Source organism: Seriola aureovittata, chromosome 15, assembly GCF_021018895.1.
Source record: "Seriola aureovittata isolate HTS-2021-v1 ecotype China chromosome 15, ASM2101889v1, whole genome shotgun sequence".
NCBI lineage: Eukaryota > Metazoa > Chordata > Actinopteri > Carangiformes > Carangidae > Seriola > Seriola aureovittata.
In genome coordinates, this window is record NC_079378.1 from 6,581,290 (window position 1) to 6,594,873 (window position 13,584).

General features: G+C 39.7%; 2 protein-coding genes across 6 annotated transcripts; one reads left to right on the forward strand and one right to left on the reverse strand.

The window, feature by feature from the left end:
- Window positions 1-3,544: 3,544 nt before the first annotated feature.
- mis18a (MIS18 kinetochore protein A) lies at window positions 3,545-9,998 on the reverse strand. 5 transcript variants are annotated; one of them, XM_056397601.1, is made up of 6 exons: window positions 9,319-9,998; window positions 8,298-8,364; window positions 7,967-8,089; window positions 7,336-7,438; window positions 4,293-4,453; window positions 3,545-3,967 (listed from the first exon to the last, which is right to left on the reverse strand). In XM_056397601.1, the coding sequence occupies exons 1-5, from the start codon at window positions 9,620-9,622 to the stop codon at window positions 4,328-4,330; spliced, it is 723 nt and encodes a 240-aa protein (XP_056253576.1). In that variant the 5' UTR covers window positions 9,623-9,998; the 3' UTR covers window positions 3,545-3,967; window positions 4,293-4,327. The 5 variants fall into 5 exon arrangements, with proteins under 5 accessions (XP_056253576.1, XP_056253577.1, XP_056253579.1 ...); XM_056397602.1 differs by having other exon boundaries at window positions 3,545-3,972; XM_056397604.1 differs by having other exon boundaries at window positions 4,293-4,398; window positions 9,319-9,990.
- Window positions 9,999-10,224: 226 nt separating this feature from the next.
- Window positions 10,225-13,449, forward strand: haus1 (HAUS augmin-like complex, subunit 1). Its single transcript, XM_056397599.1, has 9 exons — window positions 10,225-10,493; window positions 10,591-10,765; window positions 11,306-11,441; window positions 11,578-11,712; window positions 11,911-12,034; window positions 12,737-12,802; window positions 12,911-12,982; window positions 13,182-13,229; window positions 13,318-13,449. Exons 1-9 carry the CDS (start codon window positions 10,473-10,475, stop codon window positions 13,360-13,362), a joined length of 822 nt encoding a protein of 273 aa, XP_056253574.1. The 5' UTR covers window positions 10,225-10,472; the 3' UTR covers window positions 13,363-13,449.
- The last annotated feature ends 135 nt before the right edge of the window (window positions 13,450-13,584 follow it).

Consider the following 13,584-nt stretch of genomic DNA (forward strand, 5'->3'; position numbering starts at 1 on the left):
TGTGTAAACAGGTCAAGTTACAATGACGACTCTGTGATAAACAAACACCCCCCCCCCCCGACCCGCCACCACTGTCCCAGCTGGGGTGAGCAATAAGTCGATATTTTTCATCATAATCATATTAGGGATATTTTAATATTGTGAATTGTGACATACAATTATGTTGTCTGGGATGATAAAAAGCAGTTGCCGCATCATTTGCCAGATGGATGATTTTCCATGCCGATATAACAACCGATATAACCGAACATTTAAGTTGAGATTCAAACCACAAGAGAGAATCATGCCACACCCAGGAGAAATGTTTGCTTTCTTAGCAAATTTTAACAGAACATTAAACAGCCATTATATTTGTTTTATTCAAGAACTGATAACGCGAGTGATGGAATTCATCAGTGTCCATAAGTGCCTGTTTATTAACTGTCACCAGCCAAACAAAAATCATGTTTTAATATTCAAATCACTTTTAATGTGAGGCCAAACTGACCACTTACTGTCCAGCGGGACTTTGTTTCTATCAATCTGTTCAGGCTTAGATCCTGATGACATTAATCCTGTTTTTAGCCCCCTTCTCGTCACATATATGCACACACACACACACACACACACAGACCCAACTCACACCAGGGTGTCACTGGCAACGAGATGAGCCTTTGTGTCTGAGAAAAACAGACGATTAACCCTCTGCACAGTGACGGACGCCAGGGATGTACACAGTGCACACACAGACTACCTGAGCATCCTGGTTCAACCTCACAGACCAGTACCCGCCTTCCTCAGCAGCTCTCTCTCACACATGCAGAGGACGAGAGGGAGAGAGTGAGAGACAGCCAGACTACCTGGTAGACACCGGCGTACACAAAGACGCGGGGTTAAATAAACAAGCAGATGTTTCTAATGAAGTAGGAAGCTTTGAGCACTCAGAGGGGATTTGGGTTATGCCGTCAGACGAGTCACTGACCGGCCGGCTATCTTGTCCGATCACAGACACAGATGAAGGTGATTAATGAAACAAGAAGGCTGTGGCTTACCAGAGATTTTACGCTTTCGCCGCAGAAGTGCTGTCAGTTAAATTAAACAAGGTTAAGTTTCCCAAATGCTCTCGACACCAAGATCATCTTACAGCCACTGATTCTTGAGATTAATTTGGGAAATTCAACCTCCAGATGAAGTGGGTTTACTGACCGACCAGCCGTCTAGTCTGAGTGACACAAAGATAAAGATGACACCAGACTCACTTAATGACTTTAGATCTAAAAAGGATTTTTTGGTGTCAGACAACAAACCATTTAAGGAAAAGTAGTCATGATCAACTGCGTCAAAAAATGTACAAAAAAAATGAAATATAGGTTGTTTTTTACAGTAGAGGCTTTGTTTACATAGTTTTTTTTGTCATATTATAAAACAGAAATAAGGAGCATTAAACATTTTGACTTGATATATTCTGTGAAATATAATACTTTTGGGTGTTATTTACATGAAAGCACCATGTAAATACATTTATTATTATATTACTATAATTTATTATAACAAAAAAACATTTGAATTAACTGTTGCTGAAATTTGACATGCAAAGCACTGAAAAAATCTAAGTACATGGGACTGTTATGAAACACATTAGACCTGATGGTTGGACACTGCTGTGGAAAATCAAGAGTTAAACTGGAAATTGGTCATAAAGACGCAATGAGCAACTGGTGGGGTGTGGTTCTTTTGTCAGGGGACAAACCACAAACACATAATATGATGGGAAAGCAGAAAATTGCAATTAAATAGTGAGTAGTAATTAAAATCATAATTGAAATGAGGCAGTCTTTCACCTCTGAATGGACAAAAGCCCAGAGACACACACCTCAGCAGTAACCTACTGACAGAAAAAAAAACTAAGTTTCCCCAGTGCTCACTTTATTACAGAAGCAAAAATTACACTGGGTTTACTTCTCTTAAGCCTCTTAAAAAGAAACGTTTTCATTCTCACAAGTAATCCTTTTCATTTCATGGAAAAAAAACAAACATATTTGTAAGTTGGCACACAGGTGGCACTCCTTGAGATATTTTTTCTCTCAAAAACAAGATCAGAAATTCAATCAAAGAGCAGAGCTCAGCCAATAGGATCTCAGTGTCTGTGGCAACAGCAGCATCAGCCTGCAAAGCCATTGGTCCGATGTTTCACACAGGGAAGGATGTAATTGGCTGATGCCGTGCCGAGGCTTCATTGCCTCCATGGCAACATTGCTTCCTTATTGCTTAGGGAAGGTGAAAAGGAGGGAAAGAGGGGAGGCGACTTTCACTCAGACGCTACCTCTGCATTATTCATCCTTTGTCCCTGAGTGCTCGTAGAATGTGTGTAGATGTACTGACTGATGCATGTGTGTGTTTGTGTGTGTGTTTCTATGTTGGTCATGATTTGGGTGGTAGTGATTGGCTGAGACTTTAAGGGGTGAATGGGGTGAAACCGGTGCAATAATTGCACTCAGCAGTGCAATGCATCCAGCAACACCATGTCTATATATAAAACAGCTAAATGAGTTCAGAGGCCGATCACTGTGACGCTGACTTCAAACACAGCTACGAGCCTTTAAGCTTTATTGCTCTGAATGGAACAAGAAACAATTTGGGACTTATTCTCCAGAATGAGTCTGTTACAGGGAACAGCAGCGCACATCTGGACAGTCAAACAGCTTGCATCATCCACAGTCTGTGCAGGATGCGTGCAGGCACTTCATCCTTAAGCGAGGGCTGGGTGAAGACAACAACACCACCCACCACCAACAACACCACCACCAGAAACAACAAAAACCACGCGGCTTGTTTGTTGTTGTTTTGACTTTTTTTCCCAGCAGTTGAGGGTGGGGAGTATTAGAGGGAGGGGGAGGGAGAAAGAAGGGTGAGGGTGGGGTTAGCAGAGAGAAAAACATCACACAGAGATTAGGGTGGGGTAAGGGTGGGGGTGGAGGTGGGGGGGGGGGGTTCAGGACTCCTCCCCTGTGTATGTGTCTGAGCATGAGTGGGGGGGGTAACGTCTGTTGACAGGCGTGCCGGCCAGAGAGCTGGCTGGCTGTTCCTCCGGCAGTGAACACGATGACGAGATGGCAACAGGCACTCAGCATAGCACGTGCTCACAGTTGCCATCGCAACCTGCCCTTGGATACAGCGTGCTGGTTGGCCGTTTCTAACTGTTGTTGTTCTGTGAGGCTGATGAAACCTCGTGGGTGAGGGAGGGCATGCGGTACAGCATGTAGCTTCTTTTCCCGTCTTGGTAGAAAGTGTTGCTAGGCACATTAGAGGTCAGTTGGTAAACAAACACTGGCATTAATATATAACCAACCCCCCTCTCGACCCCAAAGACCATAAACTTGCTGTTTAACTCTTAAATCCGAGAGATACTTCTAATTAGAGACAAAGTAGGATGATCCACTGATCCCCAACAATGTTACTGCACAAACTCAGAGAAACAGAAACATTTAAAAGGATTATCCTGGTAGTTTTAACTTGTTTTTTTAAATCCTTTATGTAAAACTGAAAGATATTAAAATAATTTCTTAATTTTTTGAAACAGGTGAATACTTTATTACACAAAAATACATGAGACAAAACAGGTTTGTACAACTGTGAACAAACAAACAAAAATCAGGAATAAGGAGTTAATGTAGCAAAGGATGCAAACTGCTGTTTATTTTAAATTCTGGCGATATTTGAAAAATGTCTTTGGATAATTCCTATGTGAAGAATTATCTAATAATGTGCCTCACCTTGTTTCAACACAAATTCAGTGCTGTTCAGTTCTGGCCATTGAAAGCATATATTCAGCAATCCCATCTGCCTTTAAGGCTCCATGCTTGAGGAAGAGAACAAAGAAGTGTGTGTGGCCTTGGATGGCCCGATCGATACAGCATTGTGCTGAGTGAGCAGCCTGCCTGATGAAATCCTGCACAAATAAACATTCTTCTCTTCGCGCACATTCCCTCTGCACTGACACACACAGAGAAGATGGTGCCATGAGCCACAGGAGCCGAGCTGACAACATGATTGATTACAAGTGCAGCCAGTCTTTGTTTCACCATTGGTAATCAGAACAAAGCGGAGTGGAAGCTGTGTGTGTGTGTGTGTGTGTGTGTGTGTGTGTGTGTGTGTATATAGATGTTTGTGCACAAGGTGAGGCTAGGACAAAATGTGTTACTGAGGGAATGTCGCTGAGATGAAACTTAGAGGAGGAATCCTTAGCATTAAAGGTAGGAGCGAGGAGTGAGGATATTAAATCCACATGTTCAACACCTGGACAAAGGACCCACCCAGACAAGTTGACGTCCATCACTGTCACACCTCATCACATCTGTCCTGAAGGCCAGTTTCGATCTCTTCCATCGTCTGTGCCATGGACAAGACCAGCATTTTCATCTGGGAAGGGTGGGGAGAAGGGGCAGATTTTCAATGGTGCAGGGTTCAGGATGTGCTGATCAACATAAAAGGGTAGAACAGCAGAAAAATGAGTTGAGAGAGGATTGAACGGGTGGTTATGGGAGAGCACGAATAGGGAAGAAGCCAAGGAGAAAATTGGACAGGTGGGAAATGAGGGGAGCAGCAGGAAGCAGTGAAGAAGAAAGAGGGGAGGAGTAAAGATAATTTGAAAAAGGGGACAAGGAGGGAGACTGACAAAACCCAGAGGGAAGGTGGTCGGGCATGGATGGGTATGAAGTGGGGTGGGGTGGGGGGTGGGCAGGTCAGTGAGTGTACAAGATGGAAAACCCAAACAAGTGTCTAGGAGTCAGACAGACAGACAGAATACATTAACTCTGGCGGCAAGGTTGAGTGGCATCATCATCACCCTCAGATACAGCATTGCTGAGGACAAAGACTTTGTATGTAACACTTGAGTGTCGGGCTGGAACCATCAACACCAGAAAAAAACTTTTTCAGTACTTTACTTTGTCAAATAGTAATGGTTTCCTACAAAACCATTTTCATTTAACAAAAGAATTGGGGCTGCAACTGATTATTTTCATCTCATCATTTCATAAAATTGCAATTATTTTCTGGTTAATTAATTAACTCCCTGGTTTATAAAATAGTTGCAATAGCCTGAGGTGACATCTTCCAAATGCAAATGTTTTATCTGACCAACAATCCAAAAGATATTCAATTTACAGCAATTTAACCTGGGGAAAAACAAAAACTTCACATCTGAAAAACTGGAACCAGTGACTTTTTAGTGTTTTTGCTCTATATATATTTCTTAAACAATTACCATTAAAGTAACACTTATATTAGTGTTCCCTGAAGTATTAAAGACAAAATGACTGCATATTTATAAGATTTGCTCTCTGATATTTATATAACCCACCTGCTGCTACCGGCTCGTTTGCACTTTTGTATGGTGTATATGCTGTATGTTTTTAATGGTGTGTTGTGTTATGCGGAGTGTATGTATTTTTACTGTACTGTACTCCACTGAGGTGGACAACAAAGTTAAGCAATTTATCAATCATAATTTTCATAATCGAAGAATCTGATTATTTTAGCATGAAAAAGAAGAAAAACTTCTTGAAAAGTTGAATGTATGATAAACACAAGCAGCACTACAACAACTTTATAATCAACTGCTTTTGATACTTGTTGCTACATAGACATTTTTGAAAGCACTAAAAAAGTGTTGAATTTCAAAACCTACATGAAGTGTGGAAGGAAAAGCTCTTAAATACCAATCATAGTTAGTTCAACTTTTGTCAAGCTGGAAAAACAGCTTTGAGTGCAAATTAAAACACAATGCTGATGAAAAGTAGAGCAGGACGTCTCTGTAGAAAAGCTGACAGATATGTGATGAAAGACAGCACTGATTTTAATTCTTGACCCTCTCAAAGGCCTTTATAATCCTGTTACCATGCACCAATAGGTAACGATGAGCGATGGCGCTAAGACCACCTAAAATTAATACAATCAGCGTGGAGCCATAGTCAGATTAACCCTCAGCATACTGACTGAGACTAAACACAGCCAATGACAAGGTGGATTTAAGTGGTAACCTACATATTACCATAACCTACATATTGAAATAATGTGAGACAAGCCTATTCATTTCATTACAAAGTGACCTTATGGAGCCTTTTGTTTGAGTGACACATAGTGTAGCGACATTTTTGCCAAAGACTTGATTCATTTAGAAATGTATTTGTTTTGGTCGGTCACAAAAGTGGAACAGAAGAGAAAATACAATTATACATGTAAACTAATTAAAGAAGACACACACAGTTATGACATGGTAATTAATGTGCTAGTGTCCACACAAAGACATGAAGTCTCCTTTAGAACCTGAAAGTAAATTTAATACTATGTTACTCCCGTGCATTGTTTTTTTTTCTCTTCTGGTCTTGTAAGCAGTCTAACCTGTTTAAAAAATCACCTCTGGATAGATAACATCTCATAATGGATCAGTTGCAACTTGCAGATCTCAAACAACAGCAAAGAAAAACAAAATGTCATACATACATCCAGCAATAATGACAAAGACACTTCGTGATCAAAACATGTTTTTCCTCTAACAAAGATTCCTCAACATGCTCCCCATCACTGTTATTGTCCCTGATGCAAGCGTGTGGGAGGGCTGGTAGGTCCTCCTGCATGCTATCACCACCTACTGGCCAATTGGTGGATTCATGGATATTTTTTAAACAAAGGATCATTTAGAATAACTTTGGGATTCACTACAATATTCCAATGAAAAATCTAAGCTCCCTCTACATTTTAATATTAATAACACTAATGTGACAATTTAAAATGTACTGCTAAAACAGGAAAGGAATTCAAATGTGAAATATTCAGAGAGTCATGAATAGACACAGATCTGAATGTTAACATTGAGTCCAACAGAAAATATACTTGTTTATTTCAATCTACTCTAAAATGGAATGTAAAATAAATCTGTTTGCAGGGGGTGACATGGAGTGATGAGGTAATGTCTGATTTAAGGGTCTGCCCATCAGAGCAGTGAGGGCTTCCCAGAACTAAGCTGATGTCATCATGAGTACAACCTGTGCATTGATAATCAATGAGAAAGGGCTGCCCGTAAGCAGTGTGAAATTTACTGAGAGCACAACAATGCAACACACAGAACAGTTACTCCTGCTGTAACTGAGGCAATGTGTATATCAGCTCTTTCATCCTTTTTTTTAAATACATGAAATTTAAGGACTGAACTCCACCTGTGTTTGGAGAAATTAGTGTGGTTTTACATTGCAATAAGCTTTACAGCAGACATTCTGCTCAGCGGATGAAACATTTTATCTCACAAGACAATATCAGAGGAAGCAAACAAAGAAAAGCAGCAGCAGTGTAATTTACCTCTTTCAGCTGTTGTTCAACAATGCCTCTGTACTCCGCTGTGACCAGCTGCTCTTTGGGGCCCTCTGCTGCCAACATCTGGCTTGCAGAGCCAAGCACATAGCTGAAAAGGATTTACAGTACAATATTAGGGGGCTAAATGCAGGTACAGGAATGATACATACCATTAACACCTGTACAATTAATGAAATTTAATACATTACCACAAACATACCCGCTTCCTGTGTATAGCTTATCAATTTCAGTGTTATGTGGGATGGTTAATGTTTTCAATTTTGGAACATGATTCAACATATCTCATCTTGTTTTCAATTCCTTATTTAAAACCTATGGGGTGTGGCTTTTAATTACTTATGCCCTTAAACACAACACCACTGTGTGTCTTGGTAAATTCATATCCTGTTGAATCTCTAAAACTTGTGTGAAGATGGGATATTTTGCATGCAACAATAAGGGGTTTATTTCTACCTCATATATTTTCTACTGTAGTCATTAAAATTAGATTTGTTGATATTTCATAAATGAGTGTTTTTAAGTTTTGAAACAAGAAAAATATTCTCAGATAATGTACAGAGCTGAATGTGGAGTAAGTGCACCTGCATGATTTTAATGTTTTATGTCCTGAACATACCTGTCGATTTCGGCTACATTGAAACAGAATGCAAATCTCTTGTGGTCCAGGTGCTTAGGCGTTGATGCGTAAACCATGCCAAGCAGAGAGTGGCAGCCTTGACAGAAGAGATCTTTGATCAGACTGCAGCGGGAAAAATACAAGAAACATGAGCACAGTTTAGTGACACAAATCTAATCCAACAAGCACTCACACAGATAACAAAATACCAGTACTTTTGTCAATGAATACCAAAACGTATGTCCATGCGTTATAGGTTTTCGAGTCTGATAAAATAAACTGTTATCCTGAGGTTATCGGAACAGCAGTGTTTGGGACAAGACTTTCTTACCAGAGAGTTTTTTTGCCTGCATCATATAGTCTAGTGTCCTCTCCAACCAAGACATTTTCAGTGACCCCTGAGAACAAAACATCACAAACATTAGCACCATAATGCAGCATTGTCTTCATAAGGTACCTTCCAAATATATAAATTCAGAACCTCTACAGCTGCACATGAATGCACCAGTCTATCAGACTATTCAGTCAATCTGCTTTTTTAAACTGCACCATCTAACTTTTCAGCTATAGTATTAATGAGGGCTGATTTATGGTTGATGAGGCCTGAGAACTACACATGTAACACAAGTAATAAACTAATAAACTGGTGTGAAAACCTAGTAGTTAGTTTAAATCTTATCGCGGTAATGACATTTGGTGTTTAGAATAACGGCACCTTATCACATCCAGGTGTGGTTACATGCGGTGTTCCACATCAATCTTAGGACTCTTACTGTTTCTGATATAAGCAAATAAAATGCCAAGAAATCCTTAAAATGGCCAAACATTGCTAAGAGGATTCAATATTTAGCAGGAAGTCATGGGTATAAATGTCTAAATGAACAGTCACCAGACTACGTACAGGTGTCTGAGTGTAGCAGAGACCAACACAGGTATGATACTAAGCATTTTTATCTTAAGACATAGAAAGAGGAGATATGGTTGAATGTATTTAATATTTTATCAAATTATCAAATTGGTAGCAGTGTAGCATGAGAACAGCACTCTTTAATGTTAACATACTTTAGGGCTTTACTAATTCTGTTTAATGCTTCAATGTTATGCCTAACACTTTATTTGCTTTGTCTGCTGCTTGTAGTTTGTTTGTCTCCGTTGTACTTCTCATGCACAAGGCTAGATTACCAGCCAGGTCTACTATCCTCAAACTTGATGCCCTGTGAGAAAATCTACTTTTAAGACATTAACTGTTTTCATTTATACTGTGGTCATTTCTTTGTAAAGTGTTTTATCCAATGCTTATTTTTCTCTATACCAAGATAAAGGAGAGAACCCAGTCTAACACCCAGACTCACGCTTCAGTTTAATTTGGTTTTGGCCGTCTTCACTTCCATCCCAGGCCAGTGAATCCCCAACAGGTAACCTGCACTTTCCGCAGATGAAGACTACTGGTCCATCGTCACTGTCCTCGTCTTCCTCTACATGGCCGAACAGCTTTTCTTCGACGGCGGTGTAGTCTATGCTGGACGTTTCAAACGTGTTATCTGCACGTTTTTGTCGGTGTTTTGTCGACTTTATTTCGACGGCGGAAGAGTCCAAACTGGACGTTTCAAATGCAGCTCTTATATTTTTCTGTCGTGGTTTTGATTTAGTCGCCATTTTTTTACCAGGTCCCCCCCAAAACAAACAGTTTCAAACTTTGGCGCGTGGTTGCCAGTGAGAGTGTTACTTCTATGTACTTCCGTGGTCGACACTCCTCCCCGTGGTGTTTTATTTTCCCTTTTTGACACCAGAAATTGGGGTGAAATTAGTTTTGTGTGTGTATGTGGTTTAATATCTTGTTTATGCTTAGTATATTTGAATGTTTTATATATGAGCTGAACGCATGTATAGATATAAGTTTCCAGTCATTTATATTGCATATTTGATAACACAAGGGTATGGCAAGCCAGATGTGTCAATAAGCTCTGTTGCTTTTGCGCTTTCATTTAACGCCTATAAAAGGAATTTCAATTCAGCCATGTTCCATATGTTTTCATATATGCATCTTTACAATCTTACAAGAAACAAACTACATAATGTATATGATATGTGCAACTGCATTCTGTATAATGTTCTTCATGTTTAGTTGCTGTAACGGTACGTGAACTATCTTGACCTGAGGTTTCTCTTTGAAACGCGAACCGGAAAAACTTTTTTAATAAAGCGAAATTTATTTTCGTATAGTCATTTAATTCGTCACCTATTTTGCTTGCATTTATTTAGTTCGTCACCAGTTATCGCGTATGTTTTATTTAAATGTTTTTTTTTTTTTTAAATTATAAATTGTTGTTGTTAGTAAACGTAGCTAGGAACCTTTTTTCATTGGTTGATAACTAGGAAGTTTTTAGAATAATTTTAGGGGCGCGAAACTAAAGAGCAGATTCTGTTATCGTTTTTCTCTGGAGCCGCATAGCCACTTGAACTTTTGAAGAGTTATTTTGGGCTTTTGCTGCCTTTTTTATTCGCCATGTGTGAAAAGATAACGAAGGTAATGTTTCTCGCTAGTGTCTCGTAACGTTTTAAGTGAATGCAGTGGCTGTGGTTGTTGCCTGTTGTTTATCCTCCAGTTCCGTGTGGCTCCACAGGTGAACAGCTGGCTCAGCGCGGTGTTTGGGGATCAACCGGTGCCGCAGTTCGAGGTCAACACCAGAACAGTGGACGTCCTGTACCAGCTGGCTCAGTCCAGTGAAGCCCGGTGCAGTGACACGGCTCTCCTTATAGAAGACCTCAAGCAGAAAGCATCAGAGTATCAGGCTGATGGTGGGTCACTGACAGACAGCACAGATCAACGCAGTGAAAGTAGCTGAAGGTGTAACACAGTTATTCTTGAGGCATGTGTTAATTCTGAGTAGTCACTGTTTCTTTTTTATATTTACTGCGCTTTGCACGAAAGTAATTAATAAACAAAACGATTCATGGCATTATTTTTGAAGGATCCTTACTTTACTTTTATTACCAAATAAAAGTATGGATGCATTATTCTGTTGGAGACTAGCCTTAACCTAAATCATAATTATCAGATACTTCCTGGATCATCTTTGACCCACTGCAGTTGCCATACTTGTGCATGCAAAGACTTTTCTGTGTCATTCTCTTTCAAAAACATTCTGCTAATGTGGCCAGTAAAATGGTATTAAAGCTGACAGGAATGATGGCCGCAACTAAGACTCAGTATCTTTACATGCGCCACTTTAGGGTTTACAGTTTAGTCAAGTATAAGGCGACGCTATTGTGCATTAATTCTCACTACAAAGTATCTACAGCATCTTCACAGAACTAACCAGTGTTTTCTCCATCCAGGTGCACATCTCCAGGATGTCCTTCTACAAGGTGTTGGTCTGTCCTGTGCAAGCCTGTCGAAGCCCGCTGCTGACTACCTGTCTGCTTTAGTGGACAACGCTATGGTGCTTGGAGTGAGAGACACATCACTGGGCAGGTATGCTGTCATTGCACCGATAAAGTCTGTTTTGTGTTACTATTATCTTGTGATTAGTCTCCATGAAGAAAGACATGAATAGTAAGAAAGGAAAAGAAACAAATTGGATTTTTTATTTTTTTTATTTCTTGTGTAGCTTTATGCCAGCAGTGAACAACCTCACCAACGAACTTCTGGAAGCGGAGAAGTCCAACAGAAGACTTGAGAGGGAACTCAGGGCCCTCAGAAAGAGACTCGGAGCTACTCTGGTGCTGCGGAGCAACTTACAAGAGTAAGAACATGGATGTTGCCATGCTGATGCATAACGTGACACTACTGCTTTGTTACAGTAAAAACAGACAGTCCTGCGCTGTCACATTCTGTATGTAAACACATGATAAAATCCAGTCTCAGCAGAACAGACATAAAACCATTTGCTGCTTGATACAGGCTGTACTTCATACTAATCATTGCTCTTAATTATCTTCAGGGATATCAACAAAACTGTTAAAGCTCAGGCAGTGGAGAGCGCTAAAGCGGAGGAGAAACTGCTCAACATGGATTTTGTGACGGCGAAGGGTAAAGAGCTCAGCAACAGACGGGAGAGGGCAGAGGTACGTTGTGCTGTCATATCTGTATCTGTAATAGCTGCATAATGCTAGTTCAGATGCACAGGTGTTGATACATGGTACAATATACTGCTACTGAAATAATAAAGCAGAAAATGTATTATGTCGCTCTGTTTCTGTTCAAATATTCGTGTCTTAGTGGGAACAAAATGTTACTAATGTCAAGTTGCTATGCAGCCTGAAGAGGCGTTAATTATCAGTGTCCTCAGCCACCAGTAAAAAAAAAAAAAAAATCAAACAGCCGATGGCATAAAAATAATCAATTAGAAAGGTGAAAGATGGAGAGGATGAGAAGAGTCCTCCAGAAAACCCTCTGTCTGTATCTTACAATGGGAAAGAAGACAAAATTTGCTCAAAATAGAGTGTGTTATATATTAATTCATAGGTAATTAAATGTTGCCACAGAACAAAAAATGTTACCAAAGGGGCAGAAACTGACCTCTCAGAAACTAAGCTCCTGGCAGGCTACTGTTCTTTCCTCTGTAGAGTTACCAGTTTTATTTTGTTCAGAATGACAGACTGTATTCTGACCCTGATATAATGTGGGCATCAAGTTACTGCCTCTGGTTTAGAGAACAGAGATGATGCCAACACTTAACGCCCTTCGTATCATTGTCAGGAAGGACCAGGTTTTGAAAATATCACAGCCCTGCCAGAGTTTGATATTCAGTTTTATCGATCCTACAGGCTCAGCTTGTGTCCAGGAACATGGACAAGTCTATCACCCACCAGGCTATTGTGCAGCTCTCTGAGGTATTTAAGCTTCTACACATGCACCACAGTCATCACCATGGAAATGAAAACGCAACGCTGTCTGCTTTCAGGGTTTAAAATGTGTCATCTTATTTTTCCTCTCTGCAGGAAGTCACTACACTGAAACAAGAAATAATCCCCTTGAAAAAGAAACTGGAGCCTTACATGGACCTGAGCCCAGTATGTTTGTTTTCAGTTGCTGCTTTCACATTATCCCATCCTGCTCTTTAAGAAATTCAGTTTATGTGTGTGAATTTAACTTTATTAAACTTGATAGAATAATTATGATAATAATAACCAATCTTCATATATTAGGAAACAGCCTTTTTGTTGCTGTATTTGGCTTTACTGACTGTTTTTCCCTCCTACACCACAACAGAACCCGTCTCTTGCTAAAGTGAAAATAGAAGAAGCAAAAAGAGAAATGGTGAGTATCTAAACAGTTCATTCAGTAATAAACAAGATATGGTTACTTACTTTTTTATTTTAATGACACTTTGTTTCTTTAATTACAGGCTGCCCTTGATGCACAGTTTGAAATGAATGTGAATTTCAAGTGAAGATGTTCTGCAATGTTAAAATCTTTCCCTGTTTTGAGCTGTGCCTTTTCTGAGTTTAAAAAATAATAAAGTTAGTTGTTAGCATCGTGTGAGGTAACTTTCATCTTGTTGAACATTTTATGAGAGACCATCAGAGTCTGTTATTTATTAAACAGAGTCTGTTATTTATTAAATCTCTATTAAATCGTCCTTTGAAAACTAGCTGCTGCATGCACAGTCACT

Bases quoted from the DNA above. Each gene is read 5' to 3' on its own strand.
- mis18a (XM_056397601.1), bottom strand. From the start codon at position 9,622: ATGGCGACTAAATCAAAACCACGACAGAAAAATATAAGAGCTGCATTT. The intron at 8,365-9,318 runs GTGAGTCTGGGT...TTTTGTTCTCAG, and splicing joins AAACCAAATTAAACTGAAGC to GGGTCACTGAAAATGTCTTG. The intron at 8,090-8,297 runs GTAAGAAAGTCT...TTCCCGCTGCAG, and splicing joins GCAGGCAAAAAAACTCTCTG to TCTGATCAAAGATCTCTTCT.
- haus1 (XM_056397599.1), top strand. From the start codon at position 10,473: ATGTGTGAAAAGATAACGAAG. The intron at 10,494-10,590 runs GTAATGTTTCTC...GTGGCTCCACAG, and splicing joins TGTGTGAAAAGATAACGAAG to GTGAACAGCTGGCTCAGCGC. The intron at 12,803-12,910 runs GTATTTAAGCTT...TCCTCTCTGCAG, and splicing joins CTATTGTGCAGCTCTCTGAG to GAAGTCACTACACTGAAACA.